Source organism: Seriola lalandi, unplaced genomic scaffold (assembly GCF_002814215.2).
Source record: "Seriola lalandi dorsalis isolate HSWRI2012SDOR001 ecotype SW California unplaced genomic scaffold, Sedor1 jcf7180002054267, whole genome shotgun sequence".
Lineage (NCBI taxonomy): Eukaryota > Metazoa > Chordata > Actinopteri > Carangiformes > Carangidae > Seriola > Seriola lalandi.
The window spans coordinates 679,735-706,226 of record NW_019524820.1 but is presented as its reverse complement, the minus strand read 5'-3'; the positions used below and the strand labels follow the sequence as shown (position 1 = coordinate 706,226).

Below are 26,492 nucleotides of genomic sequence, written 5' to 3'. Positions count from 1 at the left end.
GTACTCGTCACTGCTCCCACTAGCAGAGGAGCTCCATGCAGTTGTTTATGAGGGCTGTGTTGCTCTATTTCCTTTGAAAGGCTAGTTAAGTCTGGAGATAATTTCCTGCCAGCAGTGAGCTGTATTACAACGCTGCTGCTTCAGAAGGCCCTCTGCTTTGATAACTGACTCTCTGACCCCTGGCAAGCTACTGTGTTAGAGACAGAAAGCATGTACATGTGTGTGTATCAGCTTGTACATACTGAACACATGTCTAAGCTTGGATGTGCGTCCTGTGTTTGTGTTAGATTTGAGTTACCAAAGCACCAGCCGCAAGAGAGTTAGAGCCCGTTAAAGTTTAATGTTTGTTTTCTGCACGTCACTTGTCGACCCTCTCGGTTACTGCGGCCTCTGGCAACTGGCAGCTCACCGTTTTAAATGAGTCCTTCAAATCCCAACTACAAATTATCACTGGGATTAGGGGAGATCAAAGAGTGCTTAACTGTAGCTGCATCTGGGTAATTGGTTTGACTTTTTAAGGATGAGGAAAAGAGGGTTGCTAGTTTAATTTCCAGCGGTGTATTCCAGATGTATGTTGGCAGTTTATGACTAGATCAATGGGGCCTGCTGAATGAAGGCAGTCAGCCTGTAACTGATCCAGGTGTGCTGCACTGCATCTAATCCTGGAAGAAAATGTATACAGTATGCGGTATCAAGGCAGTACTGTGCATGCAGGAAATTTATCGTGAATTTTCTCTGCATTCCTGCTTTCATAAATGTAAAGAAGTGAGTGTCGAGAACTGTTACTGTCGGTAGGTCTTCATTTAAGGTCAAATTTGAGGTAAAAGTTTCGGAACTTAACAAAAACTTTACCCTGTAACCAAGCTCTGAGCAGGGACAGTACAATTTACCCATCCAGTCTGAATGGAAAAACTTTGTTCCTGTTGGGACAATGAGCCAGCAGTGCAGGGGATCTGGCAGCAGCAAACTATCCGCAGCAGTCTCCGTAGCAACTGCATGCATGGCTGAAGAGTGATATTGCGTCTCGACACTGCAATGAGCAGAAAGAGTGAAAAGAGAAAGGCGGGAGAGGGGGATCTTGGTTTCATGGTTTGCAGGGGGGGGCTAGCATTACATGAGAGTGAATCGGAGTGATGACATTGTTCCTAAGCTGCAGCTGAGTGCACCTATACATCTACCTCTGTGGAGGAAGGGCCATTCACCTGTCTGAGCCCTATCCAGTGGAGAGTCTGTTCTGCTGTTGACATGTTGGTGTGTATTATAGGTCTCAGGTTTCTTGATTGTTTCAGAGGAAATTAAGGATTGATTGTGGATCATCCAGGGTTGTGGCTGTCAGTGTTAGCTAAGGGTGGTATGGGTGATGCTGGATCCTGGAGAAACAATACTGTGATAGCTGAAGAAAGACAACCAAGGAGGGCGTGGATTAAGGAGTGAGGTGCTACTCGGGCGCTCATGTGATGACTTTTTGAATTTACAAGTATGCAGCCTACCTCAGTTCTGGCTGTAAAGGAGAATTACCTGTGGTAAGGTGCAAAAAAAGATTACCTTTAAGTTTGTTTGTTTTTTTAACCATGATCTTAGAATTGTCAGTCATTATTTTCTTTGCCAATGTTGTGTTGTTATGATTAACATGTTTTGTACTTCTATAGTATTGCAACCATTGAGTGATCCCTGAAGTATCCATCACTTCTACAAAGAGTCAAATGGAGAAAAAATATCCAGCAATTGCAGGAAGGGAAAAAGGTAACTTCATCAGTGGAGGATAATCTTACAAAAAGCTACTTTTTCTGATTGCCTGAATCCATGTTTGTAAAATTTTACACCCTGTATAAAGACATGAATATCAGTACCTGTGTTCCAGCTGGTCACATTTGGTCATTTGGTATCTCGTAATTTCAAAGGGGAGCACCCACCTGAACAGAGAGGAGGATTTCTCAGTGTGCAGACCTGCCAAGACCCGCTCCATTCTGTGAAAAATGCTCCCACTTGCTCTTCTTGTGCACATGCCACTGAGCACTTGAATGCTGATGTAATACTTTTCCCCAGGTTGTGCCTTGATGTTGTGTGCTGCTGCCTGCAGCACCCTCCTGCTCTGGTAGATGTTTGTTTGATGCAGTGTGCAGAACAGACAAAAATAAGATGCAGTCGTTTAATTACTAATAGCTCCAGGCTAATTGGCTGACAGGTGTCTCTGAAAGCAGACTGATGATGAAGCAGCTCAGTTTTGCTTCTAATGAATCAAATAGTCAAATGACAGGTTGTAATTATTCATGGTTATGTAAAATGTAATAATTGTGCAAATTTGTAGAGATATTTGCTTACTTGGAGCTGATAAAGGTAATGAAGTACATTACTTGCATAGATCCCCACTTCTCTGTGGTGTATGCATCTGCAGTAGGACCACAGCTGTATACGTAATTAAATTAATCTTCCTTACTGCAAATCTGTGTCATTTGTGCAAAGCACATGCAATTTATGGAACATAATGTGTATGTAAGATTGTGAATAAGTGTGTGACATTTCCACCTGTCTCTAGGGCCAGGTCCTGGTCGGTATGGGCTTCCTCCAACCATTGGATTTATTGGTCACGACTTCACCAAGCCGACAAGCCCTGCCTATTCTTTCCATGGCAGGATAAATGACAATAGTGAGACACCCTTTGTCTTACTTTAACATTTTTTACAGTAGAAACCTTTATTATTTATTCTTTATGTAATAAATGCTTTGCTGCTGTCTCGGTCAGAACCTTGATGTCAAAGCCATAAATTTGGCCACAGCTCAGAAAGCTTACCGATAGAATGATTTCATCTCTTTTCAAAATAATTTAATCTCACAAGTACATCACCTAAGTCAGTGGTACATCAAAGGTGGTGGTAAATGAGAGCCAATAGGGGGAGACAACGCCACATTATTCTGTAGTTATTTCTCACCTTATGTCATCAAGCAATTTGGGGCCATTGCATGATCAAACCAAACTGAGAGAGGAGACATATTGAATTTATAATAAATGTTTATATTCCCCAGTGTATTGTGTTGACTCCAGTCCAGGGCCTCAGTACCATGTTGATGCAAAAATCACTCGCTTTGGAAAGGATGGCACACCTGCATACTCAATGTTGGGCAGAATGAAAGCACAGAGTAAGTTCCTATTCCTGTATTATGAGCAAATATTTATTTTAGTGCATATTTTCCTTTCCTTTCCTTTACCTTTTTTTTTTTAACTTTTTAAAAAAAATCAAACTAGTCGCATTCATAGCTCTGTAGCAGTTTATAGAATGAGCCCTTGTACAAAAACCACTTGTTTTTGACACTTCTTGAGATCCAGTCAGCTGTTGCAACTGAAAATCTGAACCCAGAGTGCACTCTACCATATGGTGTTGAGTTAAGTTTTTATTATTCAATTGTTCTCTCTTCTCTAGAGGAGCTATTCCAAACACCTGGACCAGGTGCATACAGCCCTGAGAAAGCCCCACCATGCAACCTTCAGCGCAGACCTCCATCCTACACAATGGGCTCTCGCACACACTACCGCAGCACTGACTCCGTACCGGCTCCTAACAAGTACTGTCTCCCTCCACTCATGGGCCCTCAAGTCCCAAACAAGCCAGCCAGTGCAAGCTACACAATATCAGGTAGTTACAGCACAGGTGGACCATCTGTGGATTTAGCCAAGACACCTGGGCCTTGCAGGTACAACAGTACAGACCCAGGTATATATTTACGCCGACAACCTGCATTTTCAATGCTGGGACGACACAGCTTACCCAGAGATGCCACCAAGAAACCTGGCCCTGGAACGTACAATCCAGAGAAAGTGACAGTTGACAAGACTCGGGCCCCTGCCTTCTCTCTGGGCATCAGACACTCAGAATTTGTCACCCCACTAGTTGTCAATGTTTCTGACTAAACATCAATCACTTGGAGAAAATGACACACATAAATATGTAATGGTAGGAAAATATGCATGAGCAAACACGTGAAGAAAGTACATTTTATTTTTGTTCTCTCAGCAACAAAGAAATTGTTGAATCAACCATGACTCAGTGTCAAAATGTATAATATCTAGAAATAATATATGTACATAACACAAACATAAGTATAAAGAGCAGAAAATGGGAAAATCATGGGCTTAAGAAAAATACAATCCTGTGCCTGTATGACAGCTCAGTAAATAAATCAATCATAACAAAACTACATCAAAAGACATTTAAAAAAATGCATTAAAAATGTACAGTTGACAGGCAAATTTTCACCTTCATATCATTTATAATCATTCACAGTGGAATCAAGATATTTGCCTCTCATTACCTCTAAAAATTGAGGGAGTTTGAAAGAACAAAAACCACAATACAACTAAGGAATTTCCACACAATACATTAGAACAAATGTAGAGATGTATGTAGGAGAGATGTATGGTCTGAAGACAATACAAATCAGCAAAGGTGAAAGCAGGTATTTTACAGATAGTTCCCATTTAATCCTTTGGGAGAGGCCTTCTGAAAAGCAGTATATGTGGCTCTGGAGAGGAAAGCAAAGACGAAGTATCTGTCAGCATCATCTAAGTACAGTGGCTACACCACACAGTGTATTGACATCTAAGTCAATAGTCCATCTAAGTTTCAGCACAGTCTAGTGGGACATGCTAGGAGCTATTAGAGGATAAATTCTGATATTTGTCATGCTTACCTTAATAATTTTAATACTAAACTCTCACTTGTAAAGCAACAGATACTGATCATTATCATAATTCTTCTTTTCCTTACTGGACATGAAAAGATTCCTAGTGGACTACAATGTAAGAGAGGGCTGAAACTGAATAAAAATGAGGTTCTAGCTGTCTGATTTAGACAAAAATATGTGTAAGTTAGTCTCTTAAGAACAACATGTTGTATTTCTCCAGGCTGTATTTCCTTGCTGAGCTGCATTGGGGAGATGGTAATACAAAACGTAATTTGTTACTAAAAATACTGTACTCTGGAAACACCCAATTGATCTGATTAATGCAGACAGCTGAAACCATACAATGGCTTTAGTTGAACATGACAATTTATTTTTGGCAGAGAACAAAGACTAAGAATGTAGATTTTGGATTTCTTGTTCACATGCTGAGAAAGCATTTCCTTCTGATCATTAACTAAAGGAATGACTCGAGCAATCAGTATGCTCATTCAATGTACATGAGAGTATTGTTTTAAGATGAGAGCCTATCCTTAAATTCCATGGTCACTCACCTGGTTTGTGGATCATGTAGTGAATCCAGCCCTGGCTCTGTTGCACCCCCAGTCCCCTCCACTCTTCTTCTGTCATTAGGTGGGAGGAGGGCACCAGTTTAGACAGCTGCTTTGGAAGCACGACATGCCTATATGAAGACAAATAAGAAAACTGAAGAATGACCCACCAGAGCACCGACAATAGCTCTACTTTGCAAAAGAACGGCGAAGCAGTAACTTAACGTCAATTTCAGGTAATTCTAATGCAACATTAACACTTGAAGCCTCAGTTTATAATGATATAATGTAAGGGTTAGTTGTTGTTTTTTACATTAAACCTGCTGCAGTAATCTAACGTTAGCCCCCTTAACGTTCAAACCATGCCACTTTTAATAACAATTAGCATGGGTAGCTGATAAGTGGACGATAAGTTGAGTATTATTAGCAAGTTGCGAATGTTAAGGTAATGCTAAACTAAATGATATACTCGGTGCTCCCTTTTACTAAATTACCCATACCAGGACGACGTTTCAACTGTCGTTAAAGTTATGTTGAACCCCGTAACTAACCAAGCTAATCTTACCGTAGTTTGATGTTAGCTAACTAGCCACTCAACCAAAAATAACGGACTTCTGAAAACGTTAACGTTAGCAAATGTCGATAATCATACCTGTACTCGAACTCCTCGTCGTTGTACTTGTCTGAATAGTAAATTTGTTTTTTTGACATTTTCAGTCGACGATAACAGTCAAAGCTGAAGTCCGGAAAGCTGTTTTCAGGTGATATTAAACAGTTAGCCTACTTCTCCTGAGATTTACGAGCGCAACAGCCTGCTGTCATCTGCCGCTGTTTTCAGACAACGATTCAAACCCCAACGGCTCCCCGCATTCCCCGGATTGGCCAAGGCAGGAACCCGCCCTCCCCCAAATCGTCTATGTTTGAGAGGATGAAGCACTCTGCTCCGGAAGCACAACGAGGAAACATTATTTGTAACAGTGTGTGTTATTGTCCTGTAAATTCCTTTAAAAACTTAAATTTCAGCTGTCATCTTAAATTTTGGTTTTACGTCACGTAGGTTAAGTAAGTCTTTTGGACTTTTTGGCGTTTGAACGGAAGATATCAGATATATTAGTTGAAAACGTTTCTGGTCTTTCGCCAGAACCTTTTTGACAGCGAAATGAGGAGCTCAGTGAGAGCTCTTCATCTCTTCGTTCTCTCCGCTACGTTGCAACCCTGCCTGCCCTCGACGTCGGGATGTTTGCGCACGTGGTCTTCAGTATGTGAAAAATGCCAATAAAATAAAGCTCATTTTCAAACTGGTTGTTCACTGAACTCCACCTTCTGCTGCTTTATGATGGTGTACACAGCAGTAGTGAAAACAACAGCTGTGTTTCAGGAAGTTCTGTAACGTCTACGTTACATGCACAAACAACCAGATACAAGTATCCCACTAAGGTAACAGAGGGGCTGTCGCTCTCCTACCATCTGACTAGCTTAGCTGCCACAGCAGGTCCAACTCAACTGGTGCTTGAACCAGGTGTCTGCTGTTCCAACGCTGTTGTGTCACAGAACCTCAACATCATGTAGCCCTACATAGGCCTGTCTGACAGCTTTCAGTAAATAATAATAATTTTTAAAAAAAAATGAATTGTTATATCCTTATTTTTAAGTTTGACGCTAGCTTTGCCTTCAAAGTACCATAAAAAGTAAAAGATTTAAAATGTTAGAAATTAGTAAAACGATCTGGGCTGTATAAGAGCTACAGTCCAGACCTCAAGTATTTGCATATGTTGTTCTTCAAGGACTGTGTGCTTCAGCACATTCAATTTGAAATGAGATAATGGATACTACATTGAAGTGGCAATTTTAGCTTTATTTGAGTAGGTTTACAGCTGTATAGAAATAATTGCGTGGGACATGTATAACACATTTAACACATAGTGCCTAAAGTTTAGGGGTTCAAAAGTAATTGGACAGATACACATGCCTTCACCTGCCTTTTCTTCTGCATCTGGCCTCAGCAATCAACCCCATTGCATCAACACCTTGAGGTATTATCCCTGCACATGACGTAGCGAGAATTTCGAACAACATAGGCCAAGTTATGGGTCTGCTTTAAGCTGCCAGTCCATAACTTGGCCTATGTTGTCCCAATTTGTCTCATTATTTTTCCTATGGGCTGCAAGTGGTGAGCTTATACAACAGGGCTATGGGTCAATTTACACTGAACTTATAGCAATAGCAAATTGTTTCGAATGAACAAATTGAGTGTTGTAGTAAAGTGTATTTGCTTATTTTTTATTTATTTCTCATTGTTTTTCAGTTCTTGAAGCACTTTAAATGATTGCTACTTATTGTTCTCTTAATAGCAAATTGAGAGTTGTAGTATTACATAAGGTTTTGTTGCACTGTAGCTGTTTCAAAAAATATTTATAATAAATGGTGCATATTTTTCAGAAAATTGAATGTCTCCTTGCTCATGCCCTTTAGTCAATGGTTAGGCTACTAATCAATACTGCCCAACCAGGCTAATTCCATCTGGCCCCCTAATCATCCCCCTGTGAAAGTGGCTGATACATTAATACCCTCACTCTCCACCTCAAGCTGGTGTGTGGTGAGCGTTCTGGCGCACATTGGCTGCCGTGCATCACCCAGGTGGGTGCTACACACTGGTGGTGGTTAGTGAGGTCCCCCCTCCATTGTAAAAGTGCTTTGGGTATCTTGAAAAGCGCTATATAAATCCAATGTTCATTCATTCATTCATTCATTCATTCAATTCCTAGTTTACTTTTCAGTATTATAATTGTCACCCACTGACCTTTCTTGGTATGGCTGTAGTATCCGTACTCTCAGTATGCTATACAAGCAATAAGTACGCAGGTAAGTGACTAGTTAAAAGCAGGGATGGATTACTGAACAGGCCTACCAGGCCCAGGGTCCCAAGAGCTCTGGTGCTCTACACAAAGATGCTACTGTAATATAGGCTTGTATTGGGTTTGTTCATCATATGTCTGAATAATGTACATTTGTATCCACAAAAGTCATCAGAATATTTAATTTAATGGACTATTTATCAAAATGTTGTCCCAGGGGAGCACACCCCTGGATCCCACTTGACAATTGCATTGATCGGGGCATATATCTTAGCTTAGGGGCCCGCTTACCTCCCAGGGAAAAAAGTTCAGGCTCAGGATTTTCTTTTTACTATCACCCCTGTGTTGGCTGATTTAAGGCAAAGAAAATAATGAAAATCCCTGAATAATGTATGTTATGTATTCAGTTATTCTTTCATTAGATACAGTGAAATTTTTATGTTAAGGATTTCAATTTTGATCCAATCCAGGGACAGGAAGGGAAATTTGTCTTGTCACTCAATATTTTGACTATAACTGGACTTTATCCCGTAATATCAAAATAGATTATTGTCTTATTTCTATTGTAGACATTTCCATTGACTCAATCCATTTTATGAAATTTCAACATTACTGTTGTGACATAACAGGCAGTGAGAAATGCATCAGTCAACGTTTGTATTTTCTCTAGGCCTTACATAAACATAGTATTACTTTTCTCAGTCAATGATTTGCAAGAACAAACTCTTTTTATATTTTAACCAAACTCTTTAGTTTGAGGTTTCTGCGCTGCAGGTGAGCTGTGTTGTTTTTCTAAGTTGTAATCGCTGTTGTCAAGGTAACAGCTGCTAATGAGTGGTGGTGTATTCACAGCATGATTTGTTCCACTTGTATATGCAAAGTACCAAAACAGGGGGTAAATATGTTAACTCTTCACATACGGGGAAACATAGTATAGTTGTGATTGAAAATGCAATCTAACATCTGATCACTGATATTGATGAAAATTAAACCTAGTACCACTTTCATACCACTATCATTTGTTTAAAATTCAGATTGATTTGTAGAAATACATTTATAGGCCTATCTCTTTTATTTTGCATCTGTTGTCAGTGCAGTTATTATTTGTCAGGAAAAAAGTGCACTGAGGAAGGCCAGCTACGTTTGTCAAAATGTATCGATTACATCTGGTTTATCAGTAACTTCTTATACCCTGTAGCAAACAAACAAGAAGTGATTGGCTGTTTGAAAGAAGGTGGGGTGGCAGTGGTGGTGGTGTCATAGTGAATCTGAGTGTGGTTTATTTATGTGTGTGGGTTTTTCAGTTGTAATAGGGTTTCCTGACTAGTGAAATTAAATTGTTTGCATTTTCAACCATAGCTTATTTTTGATAAAAGTCATTGGATGTTTACTGGGCTCGATCTTATTTTCATCCTTTTTCTCTTCAGACCCAGACGTATAGGTAAGCTTCCTGCCTCTGATGCATTTGTGAATACATTTAGTGTAGAATTTGCTCATATTTTGGTCAGTACTGTTTTGAATGAGTCATATTTTGTTTAGTGACTCACATTTTGTTGGAAAGAAAACAAGACACTATACTGTCCAGACTAATTATGGGACTAAACAAATCGTAATGACTTGCTTGATTGAATTTAAGCTATTGACAGGAACATAATGAGCTTTTCCTTGTCTGTGTAGGTGGCATTATTTAGTCAGTGCATTACCCCTCCTTTGTGGGTAACAGATGACCCTGGCTATTGGATTATTTCACAATCGTTCCAGACATTGTTTGTTTGCGCACTGAGTTTCTGACCACTGAGTTTTTTCTTGTGTCGTTATAACATTTAATGTCAGTTTTCTCTTCTTTATTTTCCCAACAAACTGAGTAACCTTTGTGGTCCATTTTTTTTATTTTTCAATACCTTGTATTCACTCTTACCTATGAATACGATTGGACCACCACAAAATGGAAAAAAAAAAGTTGTGTAAATCCCTGCTTAACCCACTTTGTGTTTTACTCTCAGAACCTTGACTGCTGTTGCATACCTTATGTTACCTGTGTGCAAGATGGGAAAACACAATTGTGAGAGAAATCGGGAAAGAAAAAAGGAGTAAAAATGATTTGACAGAGAATGAGGAAAAAGGCAAGAGGGAGGGTGGAGTTGAGGGGCTCAAAGGATCGTGCTGAGATGGCTGATTGCTCTCAGGGGAGGCGGGTGGGAGGGAAGTTTGGAGGAGAATTCAGACAGATGGGATAGGGTGGATGTTTTCAGACACATAGTCCCTTATGAGTGTGGCTGCATTGTGTCCTTTGTTAAGTTTTCGACTCACACAAAATACACTTAAACTAATTGGATGACATTCATCCCTGTATTTATTCTCTATCAATTCTTCTGTTAATATTTCTATTTGTATTTGAATATAGTCATATCAGTGTGTACTGTTACAAAATATTGTTTATTTTTGTGTACATTCCTACTGAAGTGAAATATTCTTGTTCTTATTCTTGTATTGTCTTGAGAGTGAGTTAAAAATTGAGAAAAAGAGCATTGGCTTTGCTTTGATTAACTCAGTCACTTAAAAGCAATGTAACCTTAAATGTAACCTCATTATCATTGCTTTCTTTTATTGTCTCAGGTTATACAATGACAGCTTTGTTCAGTCTGAGAGATTTGAAATCATACAATTTTTCCAAAAGATACTGACGCGTTTTTAATGCGCTGAATGTCCTTTATGCACAATAATAGGTGCTCTGCAGTGTGCGTGTGTGTGTCTGCGAGCAGGGTTGTTCAGGCAGATGTGTTTTAGCTAATATAGTCTGAGAGCAGCTGGGCAGGGCAGGGCTAATAGACCCAATGACATCATCCGAAGAGAAAGAGAGAGAGAGAGACTGGGAGCATAAGAGCGAGCTTGCCTAAGGCAGTGAAAGGAAGCAGGCCATCTCAGATAGAGAGGAGAGCGGTATGAGAGTGGTACAGTGTGTGTGCGTGAACGGGAGAGGACCAGACAGCATTCAGTTGACTTTGACAAGGATATAGGACTCCGCCTGGAAGATTTTGTCTCTAGTTTTCTCCCCCTCTTCCATCACACCTCCCCCCTCCCCTTCCCTTTCCCCTTTCCCCTTTCCCCCCCTTCATCCTGTGGCAGTTATCCCCCCTCTCAGGTCCTGCTTCAGGCGGCTCCTCCGGGCATGCTCCTTAAGCCAAAGTATGGCCGCTTTCGCAACGAGTCTGTGACCTCCTCCGACGACCTGATGCAGAGCTTAGCCATGAGTGGCAAAGTTGTGGCCACACCAGTAGTCCCTTCCTCCACCCCAAGCCTGCCTCTGCCTCCCCTGCCTCCTCTGGATCCCAGTACCAGGACCTCCTCCTCTGCTGGGGCTACCGCCCTGGCTGACTCCCCTTGCCTGGATGGGGAACAGGATGCCACCACAACCTTCTGCATGCTCATCCCTAAGATGCCCCAGTGGAAGTTCTCCAACTCGCTGCTCAGCCGGAGCCCGTCCAACTCCAGCTCCAGCTCCAGCTCTAGCAAAGACTCTGGCAAGGCAGCAGCGTCTTCCCAGGCCTCTGTCTCCCCGTCTTCAACGTCACACAGGCCCAGTGGTGTGACCTCAGTCAGTGGCCCAGTGGCCAGTCTTGCAGCAGTGCTCAACTCCTGTGACCCTGTGTGTGTCACCCCCTGTTCCCTACAGGCCATTCGGGGGCAGAGAGCAGTAGCAGCAGCAAACTCTGCCAGTCCAGGGGGGCACGGATTTGGGGCCACAGAGGTCATGGCGAGCCCTGGTGGTTCCAGCAGCTCCAGGTCAGGAATGAACCGCAGGACAAGAGTGGAGGGCATGTGGCTGGGAGGAGAAGACTTCAACCAGAAGGGCAGCTTCATCCACAAACCCTCCCAGGGCTGGCTGCACCCTGACAAGAAGATTGCAGGACCAGGTGCCTCTTATATTGTCAGGGTGAGTCACTGGCCACATGTTTTTAACGCATACTGTATATTCATTGTAAAAGAAGTTAAACACTCACTTCATTCAGGATTTGTGTCTTTTTGTATTTAAAAGGAAGAAAAAGAAAAACTTTTCCAGGTGCACATTAATAAACAACTGTCTTCTCACAGGTACCTGTGAATGCCATAATATTGATGACCCCATTTAGGTTTCTATGCCTGGGTGGGAAACAAAAGGACACCACAGTGCCAGGCAGTTTGTTATGCAGCTCATGTGGAGAGGGCTGGGGAATACATAATTTAATCCAGATAGATGACTTGGTGTGGCTGGTGGGGAGACTGCGTCAGGAGGATAGCAGAAACAGACATCATGGTGGAAAAAGATAAACCATGAAATAATGTGTTCAGACTGTAGTGAGGATTGTTATTCTGCAGCACTGTTTACCATAGGTTGTATGCATCATACACTACTTCAAACAATAACCATCTGTATTTATAGTGCATTTAACCTGGCTCTGATTGTAAGATCCCACCGTAAGCTTGTGGGAGTGGTGCTCTTTGTGTGGTTTTGGGATTGTTTACATTCATTTCATGTGTGCAATGAGACCCTAAGATTTTGTCCATAAAGTGTGATTTATAATCCCTCAGCATAGCGAATCCCAATCTTAGCATCATTATAGTCAGCTGGAGTGATGTTTGTAAATATTACACAAACTCTCTGTGTTTTTATGAAAATAAGATCAGGCTACATAAAGAAACTGATGGTTAGTTAGTTGATTATAAACCAAACAGATAATTCTGTGTTCTGAAGAGACATCTTCAGCAGTGCGTGCTTGTGATTTGCGGACTGCTTGACGTCAATGTCAATGATCTCCCCTTAGCGATCCCCCGCTCCTGTTCCTGCCCCTCGTTGTACTGCTCTTCTCCCCCGACCCCCCCACCCAAACTAATGACATGCTCTTGATTAGTGCAGTCTGGGGCCCAAGCATGCTTTCTAATGGCATTATACAGGCACCATTCATTCCTATATTCAATTACATTTAATCACAGTCATTTGCATCATGTGATGTGGAGGAGGACGGATGGATCGGTTTGGGAGGGGTCCAATGATGAGTGCGTATGAGCTCTCCTCCCCACGCAGAGCTTTCCTAGATTCATAACAAGTGCTGCTCTCATAGGTGATTGATAACTCAGTTAATTATCAGACTAAGCTTTTAACAGCTTATCGTTGTCATCTCTGAACGTGCACTGCAATCATTTTAGAATTGCCATGTGAGCTAATGTTTGAAAAGCATTTCACGGCACCCAAAGCGGTGGTATATGTGCAATTCAGTGGTAAGTCTATGCAGGGAGGAGTAGTTGCTGCATGTATTAGTGTCAAAGTGACAGTAGATTTCTGCTGTGCTGTGCCATTTTTAATCAGCATAGCTACCATAGCGCCAGCTCTCTCTCCCTCTATTTCTGTCCTCTCTCTCTCTCACTCAGTCTTTCACATACCCACACATCCACATCCACACAAACACACACTCTCTCTGCTGGGAAAGATACAGATATGATTCTTAGTATTGGTTTCCTATTTACACTTTGACTCTGTCCTCACAGTCGTGTCAGGCTCTGCGCCTGGCTCGCATCTGCCGTCTCTGACAGCCAGGACACTGCAGCAACCATCAAACAAAGAACTGCAGCTGCCAAAGCAGCTATCATTTAAACTGCTATATTAAAACCAGACAGTTATCATTTTATACAGTTCCATTACAATCTGGTGCACATTATTTCCCCATCAAATTATAAATATCTGTAATCTGTAACATGATTTTCTGTTGCTATGTGTGCAGTTTTCTAAGGGTGCATCAAAGTTCAAAAAACTAATCAGTTACTCCCTGCACCATTCAGGTACTGTTTGGTAACATCCTGCGGTCCTCATTATCTGCCCACTCTCTGTCCATCCACTGTTACATATTCTGCATGTTTCTTGGTCTGGCCTTGCATTATACTAGATAATGAAATTAGTTTACGACATTTTCTACATTGGAAAACTATGAATTGACCCCAATTTATCTCAAAGTAGGCAGCCACGATGCAAGAAAGTTTGAAAGAGGATGCCATTCTTATTAAATTATGCTTCTTGGAAAGTCATTGTTCCTGTAGTCACAGGAATAGTGAGTTTGGACTATCCAAAAAGGATAAAAGTGCAGATAGCATGATAGAGGAGGGGATGCACTGCATCAGCAGATGAATGAGTGACAATGAAGGCATTGGCAGAGAGCAGGAAAGAAAAAAGAGAGACAATTTTCCTGATGGAAGACATCCCCCCGTCTCCAAATCTGGTTAGAAAGCTCATTAAGCTCTCAGGCTCAAAGGTTGCTCTCTCTCTCTCTCTCTCTCTCTCTCTCTCTCTCTCTCTCTCTCTCTCTCTGTCTATTTCTCTCTGGAGTGTGTGTTTGTTTGTGCGGCTGTCGTGTGGTCTGTCGCTGTCTGCTATACTGAGTACAGTAATAACCCTGGAAAATACAGAAAACACGACATTGATTGAGCCAAAATAATGTGGGGTGGACAAGATGTGAGTTGTATGTAGCACCAAATAGGTTTCACAAAGAGTTTACAAATCAGACAAGGTGTTACATTTCTAAAGTATTACATCCCAAATTTTATATGAGACTTAATATATACAAATGTTACATTATATGTTACTGTACAGATAAACATTTACTGGTGGTGGCAATGCAGCTGTTTTACGAACAGAAATATTAAGTAATAGATTTCCTTCACCATTAAATCTTTTCATCCAAACCTCACAGATATACAAAGCATCCTCAAATGCAATGATTTTTTTGCAGTACATACACACACTCACACCCTTAGCATCCCCCAGAGGACTAAGGAGCTACAGCTCGTCCATGATTTGGAGCTCTTAGTGCTGCTAATCTAGTCAAGGTGCCATTAGCACCTCAACCTGGCAGCCATTAGGAAGCTGCTCAGCTGGCTGCCACTCACTGCATCACACTTTAATGGCCTTTAATGTTTGTTTGAGCTAGATAATTATGTGTTGTTGGAAATAGTCATGTTTGCCAATAGATAATTTGCAATGGTACTGAAAAACTATTTTGAAAAGTTTTTCTGGAAATACAGTATTTGCTGTACAGGTCTATTCTTTTTAAACATTCAGATAATTATTTATTACCCTAGTTAAGGTCCTCAGAAAGCAGGTAATTTCAGTAATATGCTACAGCAAGTTTATGTTCACTTTCAGCTTTCATTTTTTAGGCCATATCCCATTTTGGAGATATCACACCACAAGCACTTACAGCACTCGACATGCACAGTTCATTAGTCAAAAAGGGGCATGTAGTCTGGACCAAAACCTGTCTGCAGACACATTTTGAAACGTGTTGTAACTCTTTTTGTTTGGGTTGTTTTTCTTTGCAGTATATGGGCTGCATTGAAGTGTTGAAGTCAATGCGCTCCCTGGACTTCAACACGCGAACTCAGGTGACGAGGTAAGCTGGTAACCATCTCTAATGGTAGTGATGAGTCAGGAGAATTTGATCCAAGATATATAGGATTAACTAAAGTACCAGCGGCTATGATATCCAATTGCTATCAGCGGTGCGTCAATGCTGGGCTGGTACAGTACATAGATTGAGTGTTTCTTTTCATTTTCTTATCATATATGTCCCTTTGACTTGATGGATTATCCTTAGTTATGTGGCTTTTGCTGTAATAAGCAAAATAAAGTCTCACCTCAAGCTTTGATTTAAAACAATTTACCTTTTGGGAATGTTGAAGAACTTCATTATTTTTTAATTGACAACAGCACAATTTTGAATTTTTATAAGGTTATTTACCAAACCATGATCGACCAGTTGGAAATGTAATACCAATGCAAATCTTAAAAAAATCAACACAAACTAAAGTCACAAGATTGTGCATGATGGCAGCACTGCAGTGTTGCGTGTCCCAGTTAAAAGACAAACACAACTGCTCTGCACAGTATGTGTTCACTGGTGTGACAGGTCGTGATATGTTTATGTATAAACCTAAACCTCAGGGTCTTAATATGTTTGTGTCTTTGTGTTTTTTATGCCCTACACGTGATGTTATTGTTACAAACAGGGTTCTTTGCAATCCTCAACCACATGGGAGAAACACACTCCCCCCGCTCTTCCTATCTGTCTCTCACCCTCCTCTCTCTCCTCCACAATCGATCGCTAGTAATCGGAGCCCACCATGCATCCAAGGCTTAAGTGCAGGGGGAGTGGAGGCAGCAGAGATAGAGTGATACAGAGAGAGAGAGAGTGAGAGGGATCTATTATTGATGGTGTTCACTAATGACTGTGGAAAGCTGCAGTGGTCCCCATGAACGCACCCTGTTGGATAATGTCTGCGGCTGTAACTTCTTAAAGGGGTGGCGGGTTGTTCAAAACAAAACAGCAAAACAAAACATTAGCAAAGGGAGGAACCATGCAAAGCATAAGCTGTGTACACCAGGTTTATTTAGGTTGTATGACTAACTGCATGACATCATTTGTAATCATGATTTTTTTTCATGCATTGATGATGAATCTGTTTTGTTTTTGTGTCCTTGAGGTTGTTACCTTTATGGTCAACTTTCAGGGTGCTTGCCCTCCGTCAAATGCACTATGGCCTTGACATAGCTTGTATAAAGCAGTTAGTCAAAGGCTGCTTTAAAACAGACTTCCAAATTCTCTAGTGAAGCTAATGACATGAGGCCTGTGTCTCTGATTCCTTGGGGACCATGTTACTGCTCATCTGTCCCACAAGTCCAAAAATCAATGCTTCATTGTCTTCATAGATCCAAAAAAAACTTTACAGGATATCTACAACATGTGAACTGTTGCTGCCTGAGATTCAAAAGCAGCAATTTAAAGTGGGAGCCTTTATTTTCCATCGAAAGCTGGCTGTACATAACTAAACTGAGTCCTGGAAAACTACTGCAAATCATTTCAGTGGTTGTCAGAGAAAAACATACTTCAGCTCCTGGATTTGAAAAGGGTTCATTCTCTCAACAGTACTCTGTGTGTCACGGTGTTAAACAGCAACACCAGTGATAATGAAGCCCAGCATTTTATTGCAGGGAAGATACTGAGGCTGCAGACAAAAACAACAACAGCAGCCCATCTCTCTCCTCCTCCTCCTCCTCCTCCTCCCTCTGCCCTCTCATCAGCATGAGTCATTTGAACATTGTGGTGTTTGTCAAAAATCCCTGAGAAGACCTTTACTCGAGATGGGGCCCGGGACGCTGCTTTTTAAATATTTACGAGCCACTTGATAGGGGCAGCTGGCTTTTGACTGCTGTCCCCGCTGTCCCCTGGCAAAGAGAGTGTGTGTGCTCCAGCCTCAAATCCACATTATGGCTCACTCCTGCCATCAGACCCACAGGGGACAGAGGCTTTAAACGCCCATTAGACAGCCATTCCCAGGAGTTACAGCAGCTTCACTGCAAAGTTGTAACAAATCTGCAGAGCGAATTGCACTGTGGAAAATAAATGTGAATAAATACGCTCTAAAGAAAACATGCAGACACTTTATTTTGCATCAGATTATAGTGTTTTTTTTTCTCTTATTCAATGGGAACTTAAACATGAATTTGATAAACAATCACTGATGATGACGAAGATTGTTTTTTTTTTTTGTTAGATCCATGTAAATCAGTGGTAAAAGCTAGTTTAGTACATTGTGAACAGCCCTGCTGGAAACCTTTTCTTGACCTTTGAACTGTGAAGGGTCTGTGACCTATGACTTTAGCCCGAGGGAGGGAACACAAAGCTTCTGTTCATGTTTAACCTCAGGTTTGTTTTCCATCATCGTGATGGAGCAAATTTGCGTAGCCCTGAACATACATGGGCTAAACATCTAAAACTTTTCATCTCAGCAATACTCATGGAACAATCCAGCAACCATAAATCCACATGATGTCGAGATCATAAATATGTCTTTGCACCCAGCTGATCATTAGTCAGTGTCTCCCACTATATTTTGACCTTTGACCTTTCTTCATTTTGTTAATTAGGGAAGCCATCAACAGGCTCTGTGAAGCTGTGCCAGGAGGAAAGGGGCCTTGGAGGAAGAAGGTTAATAGTAAACTTTTAATCCTAGTGTGCATGTTTCTTTATGTTGTTTGCAAATATTTCCTGGTATTCTCACTTATACTAAAATTGTTGCTGCTGGAGAACTAGATGTGTAGAATTTACCATGCAGGGTACAGTGTCTATGACAGTCACTTTGGTTCAAACTCATCTGTTGCCCTATGCAGGTTGTCTCTCTTGACAAAAACAGGATGGCATTATCCTTTTCTGAAATAACCACACTTTTAAATATGTGATGATCATTTTCACTGTAATCTTTCTCATGCAGGCTGTGAACAAAGCTCTCCAGTCCATTATGGGGAAGAGTAACCTACGATTTGCAGGCATGAGTATCGCTGTCAATATTTCCATAGACGGACTTGGTCTGCTCATCCCTACCACACGACAGGTTAGATGCTTCTAAACCACTGTAAATTCAGAATGAGAAATTAGAGTGATAAATTTGTCCAAATATCCTTTTAATAAATGTTATTGTCCACAGCTGATATTCTGTATATAAGAATCCTCTGTGACCAAAACTGAATTCCTTCAATTTTCATAATGAAATGCGTGAATTAATTTCTCATTTAATTGTCCCTGAGTTTCCACATCCAATAAATAGGTGTGATGGGTCATGAGTAAATTAATTGCTTGTATTGATTGTAATTTCCCCTGCAGAATAAAATGTTGGTGGAAATACTGAATTCTTTTTATTATGAACAATGTTTAGTGAGTTGCAAACAGCTTCACTCATTCATGTATTGTTGGTATAATTGTTGGCATTGGTTCAAATTCTGGATCTGTCAAACCGTTAACCTTTACTTCATTGGATCTGGGCATCTCTTGTCTCCTTTTCCATCTACATTGCTATATATATCCATGTTAATCGATAAAACAACAACAACAACAAAAAGACAAACCTCTGCCTCTGATTTATCTACTTGTCTCTTTCAGGTGATAGCGCATCATCCCATGCAATCCATCTCATTTGCCTCTGGGGGAGACACAGTGAGTGCAGCATTTTACTCCCAACTCTCCTTCACGTTGTTGTTGCAGGAATGGACATTTTGGCAGACAGCACATATCTTACTGGATTGCATTTTGCTGTTTTCCAATCTCATGATCCAAGAATCACTGAAGGCTTTAATGTAATAATGTACATCTAGTTTATCGGGACTAATTGAATTTTTCCTCTTGTGTGTTGCAGGACACGCCTGATTATGTAGCGTATGTGGCCAAAGACCCGGTGAATCAGAGAGGTGTGTCCTGAAAAGCTTCTTTTTCATTTGGAAGTAAAATAGTTTTTCCATGAAGTCATCCTGGATGTGAGAGTAGACCTTACTATAACATCTACTGCGATTCTTATTTTATAATATAAATTACTAATATTTTTGAGCAAGATATCATCCCCGTTAAAAAAGAAAAAATTAGCATATAGGATAAACATAGTGGGATTAATCTTAGGTCAAGATCTTACTTCTGAAAGTATGTGGCAGCTGAAAAAAAAAAAACAACTTCTTGTCTTTTTGTTTCCTTCAGCTTGTCATATCCTGGAGTGCTCAGATGGTTTAGCCCAGAGTGTCATCAGCACCATCGGCCAGGCCTTCGAGCTGCAGTTCAAACAGTATCTACACAGTCCCCCCAAAACTATGGCATCAGTGGAGAGGTAACACAGTCCTGCCAAAATCACGACCTTTATGAACAGATATAAACTTTTTTTTTTTGTACTGTCTTTCAAATCTGTGGCATCCATGGAGTTGTGACACACTATTAAATCATACATTTGTAGCCTATATATACACAGTAACCAGAACCAAGTTGCTAAGAAATATCTGTAAATACTTTCCCTGTACAGCAATATTCTCAAGGTTTAACCAAACACTGCAAATACAGTGTACAATACAATACAATACAGACAATTGCAGCAAATATCAATATAAATCAGATGCTGTTTTAGGAAGATTGACATGGAGGAAGTGGAGGTTGGGGAAGTTTACTTTCTTGGCATAATAGATCATACTTGGTTTGACAATATAAATACTTTGACACTATACAGGCCAAGCATCCAACATAAAAAAAAGCTTAGTTGGAATTTTCAACACAAAAACCTGATCTACTGTACAACTCTCAGATTTCTTTTTCATTTGTTACTGAGAGACATGATAGTTTGTTCTTGTGTTACCCCAAAAATCCATTCTTTTAATACTGATCCTCACAGATCTTCTCACCATGTGACCAAACTTCAGGTGTTGCAGTGATGCAACTGTAGAGACAGGAGGAACTCCAGACTGTTGGTCTTTCTGTTCTGGTTCCAAATGAACATCAGCACCAGCTCTAGTGATATCAATCTCTAACTGAATCATATAGAGCAAATAATAAAACAATACAATAATAATCAAAATCATTATTGCTCTGATTATAGAAGTAGTGGTCTTGATTTAGTTGTAATAATACTGTTAGTATGCTCATGCACAGTGAAATAAAAACATTGGCATGTTCTCTGTTTTTCTTGTATTTTCTTTAATTTACTTACTTACTTTCACTCACATGTATGTGCCTCCTCAGGTCTGTCAGGCCAGAGGAGCCATTGTGGGGTGAGGATGAGGACTTCTCTGAGCATGATTACTACAACAGCATCCCGGGGAAGGAGCCACCTGTTGGGGGTGTAGTGGATTCCAGGCTCAGGCCCAGTGGAGCCCTCCTGGGTCACATCCACACCCAGCCACAGAGCAAGACAGCAGCACAGGTGAGTGTCCTGGAACGTCAGGTTGGGTCAGGTTCTGGATTCTGGTATGGTAGCCTTAGCAGTGCAGTGTAGCAGTGGGGGAATATAATGAAGTTCACTCAAGTACTGTACTTGAGTATAGTTTTGAGGTACTTTCTAACTTTAATTCTTCTACTCCACTACATTTCCAAAAGAAATATTGTACATTTTACACCACTGCATTCGTTTGACAGCTGCAACCACACACACTGTGTAAGATATAACAAGTGGCTGACACCTTGTTTGTTTGTGTCCCTTTGTGAAAAGGTAGCTGAGGAGAGAGGTCAAATTCTCCAATGTTCCTCAAAAACAATCAAAGATTAGTGAAAAGTCAGACAGTAAGAGACAGTAAAGTGTAAGTAGTGTTAAGTTGAGTAAAGTGCAATGAATAAAAATGGAAGCCATAAAAATTGGCAACAGGAATAGTGCTATAAGCAACGGAATAAAAGTCACAAGTTTGTTGAGGAGAAGAGAATGTGTATCTGTATGTATTAATGAATTTAAAAAAAGATATCATTAAAAGGATCTGAATACTTCCTCCTCCACTGCAGTATATAACACTGCCAAATATGTAAGCGTGAGATGCACTAAGACAGCATCCAAGAATCATGTGCGATGTGAAATTCCCAAATTCACCATCTAATGTTATTACTGATGTAATCGAAGCTACATCTGGTCTTTATCAGGTATTAAGTAACTATCCTTTACCAGACAATGACAGCCAGACTCAGGTAAACTCTTTGATATCTCCCTCATAAATTGGTGACTATTATGTTTTGCGTCTCCTTCCCTGCATCGTTTACCGGTAGGCAAACAGCAGGAACATGAAAACATACTCCATAACTGTCTTCCTGATATGCCTACACCGTAATTGCCAAAGGCATATATGATTACATCTAGTCCTCTGTCCTCTGTTGCTGACCGGTTGAGAGAAATCATGTCTCTCTCCCTGCAGCTTGTTCAAAATATGGTGACATGCTGTAGCTAATGTTTCAAATAGAGTGCTTCAAAACAACATAATGTGCGGACAAGAGATGAGAGGGTTGTCCATTCAGGTATAGAGACATAAATGTATTTAGGATGTGTTCCTCATGTGTGTATGTGTGTTTGCAGATGAGCTCACCAGCTAGAAGGGAGCAAGCATCTTATCCCCCTGGTCAACTGTGTTATGAGCTTCACTGGGACACTGAGACCTGCAGCAGCTCAGGTGAGACACCCTGTGGCAAAAAGCAGGTATAACAGCAAGAAAGAAAACTTGACTGTAACCTTTTACACCAGTTTGTTATAGAGGGGCATTGTTTGTAATGCCAGAAAGCTACTTTATAAGATAATATTACCTTATTAGAGGTATTATTAGCCGAGATTAAAGCAGAGATTAAAAAGATATTAATTAAATCTATATAAGATTTTTTTATTATTTGGTTTGGGTGTCAATGTTCTTTATTTACCTAGTGAGGAAAACAGTGATCCTTAATGGAGAATAAGTTGAGGGTCTCTACACGTGGAGGCTGTCCTTCACCTCTCTCACTGATCATTTCTCTCATCTCTGCACTTTGCCCTGAATTAAATGTACTTACGATCTGGCACTGGCATAAAAAGTCCAGTGTTTGGACTCTTCTTAGAATCACCTGATAGAATTAGGATTGTTGGGACCTTTAATCAGGATGACCTTTAGATAGATAAACTTTACCTCGTGGTTCAGGTTGTCCATCAGCTTTGATAGGAGAGAAGTTTGGAACGTCCTCAAGATTCTCTGAATTCCCTTTGGATTATTACCATAGTTAATCTTGAGAAATGATTTTTATTATCTTTGTGGAGGAATCTAGTGGAGACTACACCATTCTTTTCAAGAAACATGTACTATTTGTTTCCACAAATATCTGCAATGGTCTCAGGTCCTCAGGATAAATCTTTTTTTTTTTTTTTTATAGCATGAAAAAACAATATAAATAAGCAATTCCATTCAAGTATTGATTATTGTTAATACTTCATTATTGACTTGAACCATGGAACTTGGTGTTTTGTGGCATGCACTGTAACCATTCAGCTACTAGGGCCCTCCAGAAGCTACTCTCTCTTATTGGTTCCTACATACAATTGGTAGGAAAAAAAATGATGACATTACTAATATAAATCCACTTAAGTACATACTGCAACTGGTTTAAATTGTCTGTGGAAATATTTCCAATTGTGATGTCAACCATTAGAGAAGGCCCAAAAAATAAGAAACATAAAAGATTTTCACACACATATGACTATAAACACACACGCACAGTTCTGCATGTCCCGCCAGAAGTCAGAAATGCACTGAGCGCACCTGTCTGTCTCAGGTCTGACGTCAGATGGTTACCTGTGTGCTGACGGCCAACCATCTAGCAGCAGAGACTATGAAGAGCATCAGTATGTTAACACCCAGAGTCTGGAACACCTGGATTCACTGGCACAGGGGCCCTGTGGACACAGAGGGGGCAGGGCACCCGACAGTCCCAAGAAAGATCTCTTCGACATGAGTAAGTCTTAAGGTTTAGAATGACATATTCTGACAGATATAGTGAGGATAACTTCACTTTGTTAAATATTGTGAAATATTTTTATTTGGGAAACATTGCTGTCCCTGTAGGGCCCTTTGAAGATGCCCTGAAGCTCCACGAGGCCAGTGGTGGAGCTGTTGGGTCCAGTATATCTGTCACAGCTGGAGGTGCTGCTGGGGGGGGAGGCGTTCGGATCCTGGAGGACCAGTGGCCCAGCCCTCCACGCCGTCGAGCCCCTGTGGCGCCAAACGAGGATCAGCTCCGCAGGGAGACCTGGTACCACAGCCGAATGAGCCGACGAGACGCAGAGAAACTCCTGGTCCGAGACGGAGATTTCCTCGTCCGGGAGAGCACAACCAACCCGGGACAGTATGTGCTAACAGGCATGCACTGTGGCCTGCCCAAACACCTACTGCTAGTGGATCCTGAGGGAGTGGTGAGTCTAATAGCAGGCAATACAGCTTGTCAAAACTATGTTTGCCAGCAATCAAAGGTCATAGTAGTTCAGAAAAAGCCAGTGAAGCAAGATATGAAATGAAGATTTGTAATTACTGCTTTGTGGGTGTCTCTAGGATTCACTGAACATTGATCATAGTTCATTTATTGTCATTTAATATATTTATTACCTTTCAATATGGCAAACAGGCTTTATAAAAATCCCATCATAAGCTTTGTGGTCAACATGATTACTTACACCAACTATCTCGTACTTTCCTCTCTACACAGGTCCGAACCAAAGACATGTTATTTGAGAGCATAAGCCACCTTATCTCATATCATCTGAAGAACGAGCTGCCTATTGTCGCAGCAGAGAGTGAGCTCCACCTTAAACAGGTGGTCAGGAGGAAACAGTGAGCCACCTGCCCCTGCATGGGACGGTAAGAACGCAGAACATTTATAATGGTTATGATTGGAAATAAATGTAACCAGGGATGCAGAATGACTTCAGATTATTGGCAGCCTTCTATATGGTAAGAAGAACTGAATGTGCATTGGATGAAAATTGCATGTTTTCAAGAAAACATATGTGGTTATTCTTAACCTTGTGGGGGTGATCAATTACAATTTGGTTCCTATATGCAGTAATGGACAGCCCATCTACTGTCAGACATGTGATTATTCTATCACCATCACTGAACTATCAATCTTTCTCCACCTTATTCCAGAGCAGAATTTTTCCGTGCCCATGCAGCTACAGAAAAAAAAAACTGTAAAAAACTGTATCTGGAAATCAATTATCTGTGATGGATATTTATCTGGAACAAAGGATATGACTCACACTTTCTTTCCACGAGCAACTCTACCAAGGAGAGTAAGGCATCTGACATCTGCTTGTACTTTCTCCGCCTGTTGTCCTACCAGGATCAACCCAAACTATCCCTCATCTGTCATAAACTCCTCAGCATGCAGCTATGAAGCTAACAATTCCACCAGAATCCGCAGTTTGACTTAACCTGACGCTGGTTAATGTCAACCACTGTGACTGTTCGGAGAGGACCCACCTTCAGGAAATCACATAAGGATTTGTTGCACAGCGAAGAAATGTCCTACAATGCCTGTAATAGTAATGTGCTTCCACAGAACAATAATGTCATGTTAAGATCCAATCACCAGAACAAAACTGTCACTTGTTACTTGGTGCAGATATGAAAAAACAACAACAACAAAAAAAACCACACAAAAGACGTCAGGTTCCATATTCAGTAGTTCATTTCAGTATAAATGGAAGAAATGAAAATACTGCAATTACAAAAGACAGTTGATGGAATATCTGTTTCATTGGACTGTAAAGAGTGTTTGTTGTTACATGTTCACAGGGCTGCAGTACCTGACTCTGAGATGGCACAATGGAAACACACTGAACATGATTCAGTGCTGGATTTATAAAAAAGCCACGCATTCTTCTGTCTTTTTTGCTTTCTCCATAATAATCGAAGCACCAAATCTCACTTTTTAAATCATGCAGTCGTACTATATCTTCATGTAGACAGCCAAGTGAACATAAAATACACTGTCTTGAAAGCGGTTTTAACACATTTACCGTGAGTATCAGTCGTTTGTGTTGTGTTTGAAAGGGCTGTTCATAATTTGTTAAAGACATACTGTATGTGTTGTATAGTCCTGTGGAAACCATTGGTCAGACTGTACTCTGAGCTCAAATGAATACTACATCCATACACACACACACATACACACACACATACTATATCCATGCCTGTTACTTCCATAGCCCCTCCAACTTCAGTGCCTTAATAACTACAGAGACAGGCATTTGTGTCAGAGTGTATATAATGTGCATTTATGCTCCTAATGCAAAAGACTAGTTTTCTTGCCATGCCAATGAATGACTGAACAAACTTCAGGATGATTAAGCTCTTATACTTGTGAACAGTAATCTAAGCTGCTCTTGTTTTGGGGTGAATATTTGTTTAATACTGTCTTATTGTGGTCATGATTGTCATTGTCTTTATGTGTATCCCTTAGAACGTTCTCCTAGATTCATCTTTTTGTTTTCTTTGAAGCAAGCCATAGATGCTCTGCAGTGATATTAAAGACAGGGGATTTGGACTTGAAATGAAATCCTTTATTTGTCCCGGCTCAGGGAAATACATCAGTTTATTGATTGTCCTTATCCCGACGCCTGTGTCTGTACATCTCAATGACTTGCTTGTCTTTTTTCTGTTCTTTGGCTACACTGACATTTCCTACCCTATTTTTGCCAATCTGATACTTTTAAATCTTACTAGAGGTAGGTCATATTCTTTTTTGCATTTCTCTCTGTGTCATCTTCAACATATCTTTAATCAGGCCCTCTGCTGTTCTTAGCCACAGCCTCATGAATGCACAGAGATGAGATGAGCTACAAGGCTTTTGGTGAGGTCCAAATGATTAATGTCATTTTTTCAGATCTCCCCTTTTGCGTTCTCAGGAATTTCTTGGATCTTTTCTTCTTTGATTAACCTTATTGGCTTTTTGTCAATAAATTTAATTAAAGAGTTAATTAAAGATTAATGAAAGAAATTCAAATGGTATCTTGTCATTTGTGAGTCTTCATATTCACTAGCTAATGCAGCAGCAGCTGCACAGTGAACCCAGCTGTCCGACCT

General features: G+C 40.7%; 3 protein-coding genes across 6 annotated transcripts; 2 read left to right on the top strand and 1 right to left on the bottom strand.

Annotated features, from left to right (window-relative positions):
* Positions 1–2,517: 2,517 nt before the first annotated feature.
* Positions 2,518–3,985, top strand: cimap1d (CIMAP1 family member D; the record flags this gene model as incomplete). Its single annotated transcript, XM_023405259.2, has 3 exons — positions 2,518–2,647; positions 3,025–3,138; positions 3,420–3,985. Coding segments are annotated over 3 exons (732 nt in total), but the record flags the coding sequence as incomplete, so codon positions are not given.
* cks2 (CDC28 protein kinase regulatory subunit 2) lies at positions 3,978–6,066 on the bottom strand. Its single transcript, XM_023405221.2, has 3 exons — positions 5,881–6,066; positions 5,232–5,359; positions 3,978–4,518 (listed from the first exon to the last, which is right to left on the bottom strand). Exons 1-3 carry the CDS (start codon positions 5,937–5,939, stop codon positions 4,475–4,477), a joined length of 231 nt encoding a protein of 76 aa, XP_023260989.1. The 5' UTR covers positions 5,940–6,066; the 3' UTR covers positions 3,978–4,474.
* Positions 6,067–9,326: 3,260 nt separating this feature from the next.
* Positions 9,327–26,406, top strand: shc2 (SHC (Src homology 2 domain containing) transforming protein 2). 4 transcript variants are annotated; one of them, XM_023405236.2, is made up of 14 exons: positions 9,327–9,524; positions 11,210–12,017; positions 15,431–15,501; positions 18,036–18,096; positions 18,380–18,499; positions 19,045–19,098; positions 19,298–19,349; positions 19,630–19,756; positions 20,656–20,836; positions 21,968–22,061; positions 23,185–23,364; positions 23,475–23,821; positions 24,112–24,263; positions 24,748–26,406. In XM_023405236.2, the coding sequence occupies exons 2-13, from the start codon at positions 11,253–11,255 to the stop codon at positions 24,238–24,240; spliced, it is 2,181 nt and encodes a 726-aa protein (XP_023261004.1). In that variant the 5' UTR covers positions 9,327–9,524; positions 11,210–11,252; the 3' UTR covers positions 24,241–24,263; positions 24,748–26,406. The 4 variants fall into 4 exon arrangements, with proteins under 4 accessions (XP_023261004.1, XP_023261003.1, XP_023261002.1 ...); XM_023405235.2 differs by having other exon boundaries at positions 24,557–26,406; XM_023405234.2 differs by having other exon boundaries at positions 24,552–26,406.
* Positions 26,407–26,492: the final 86 nt, after the last annotated feature.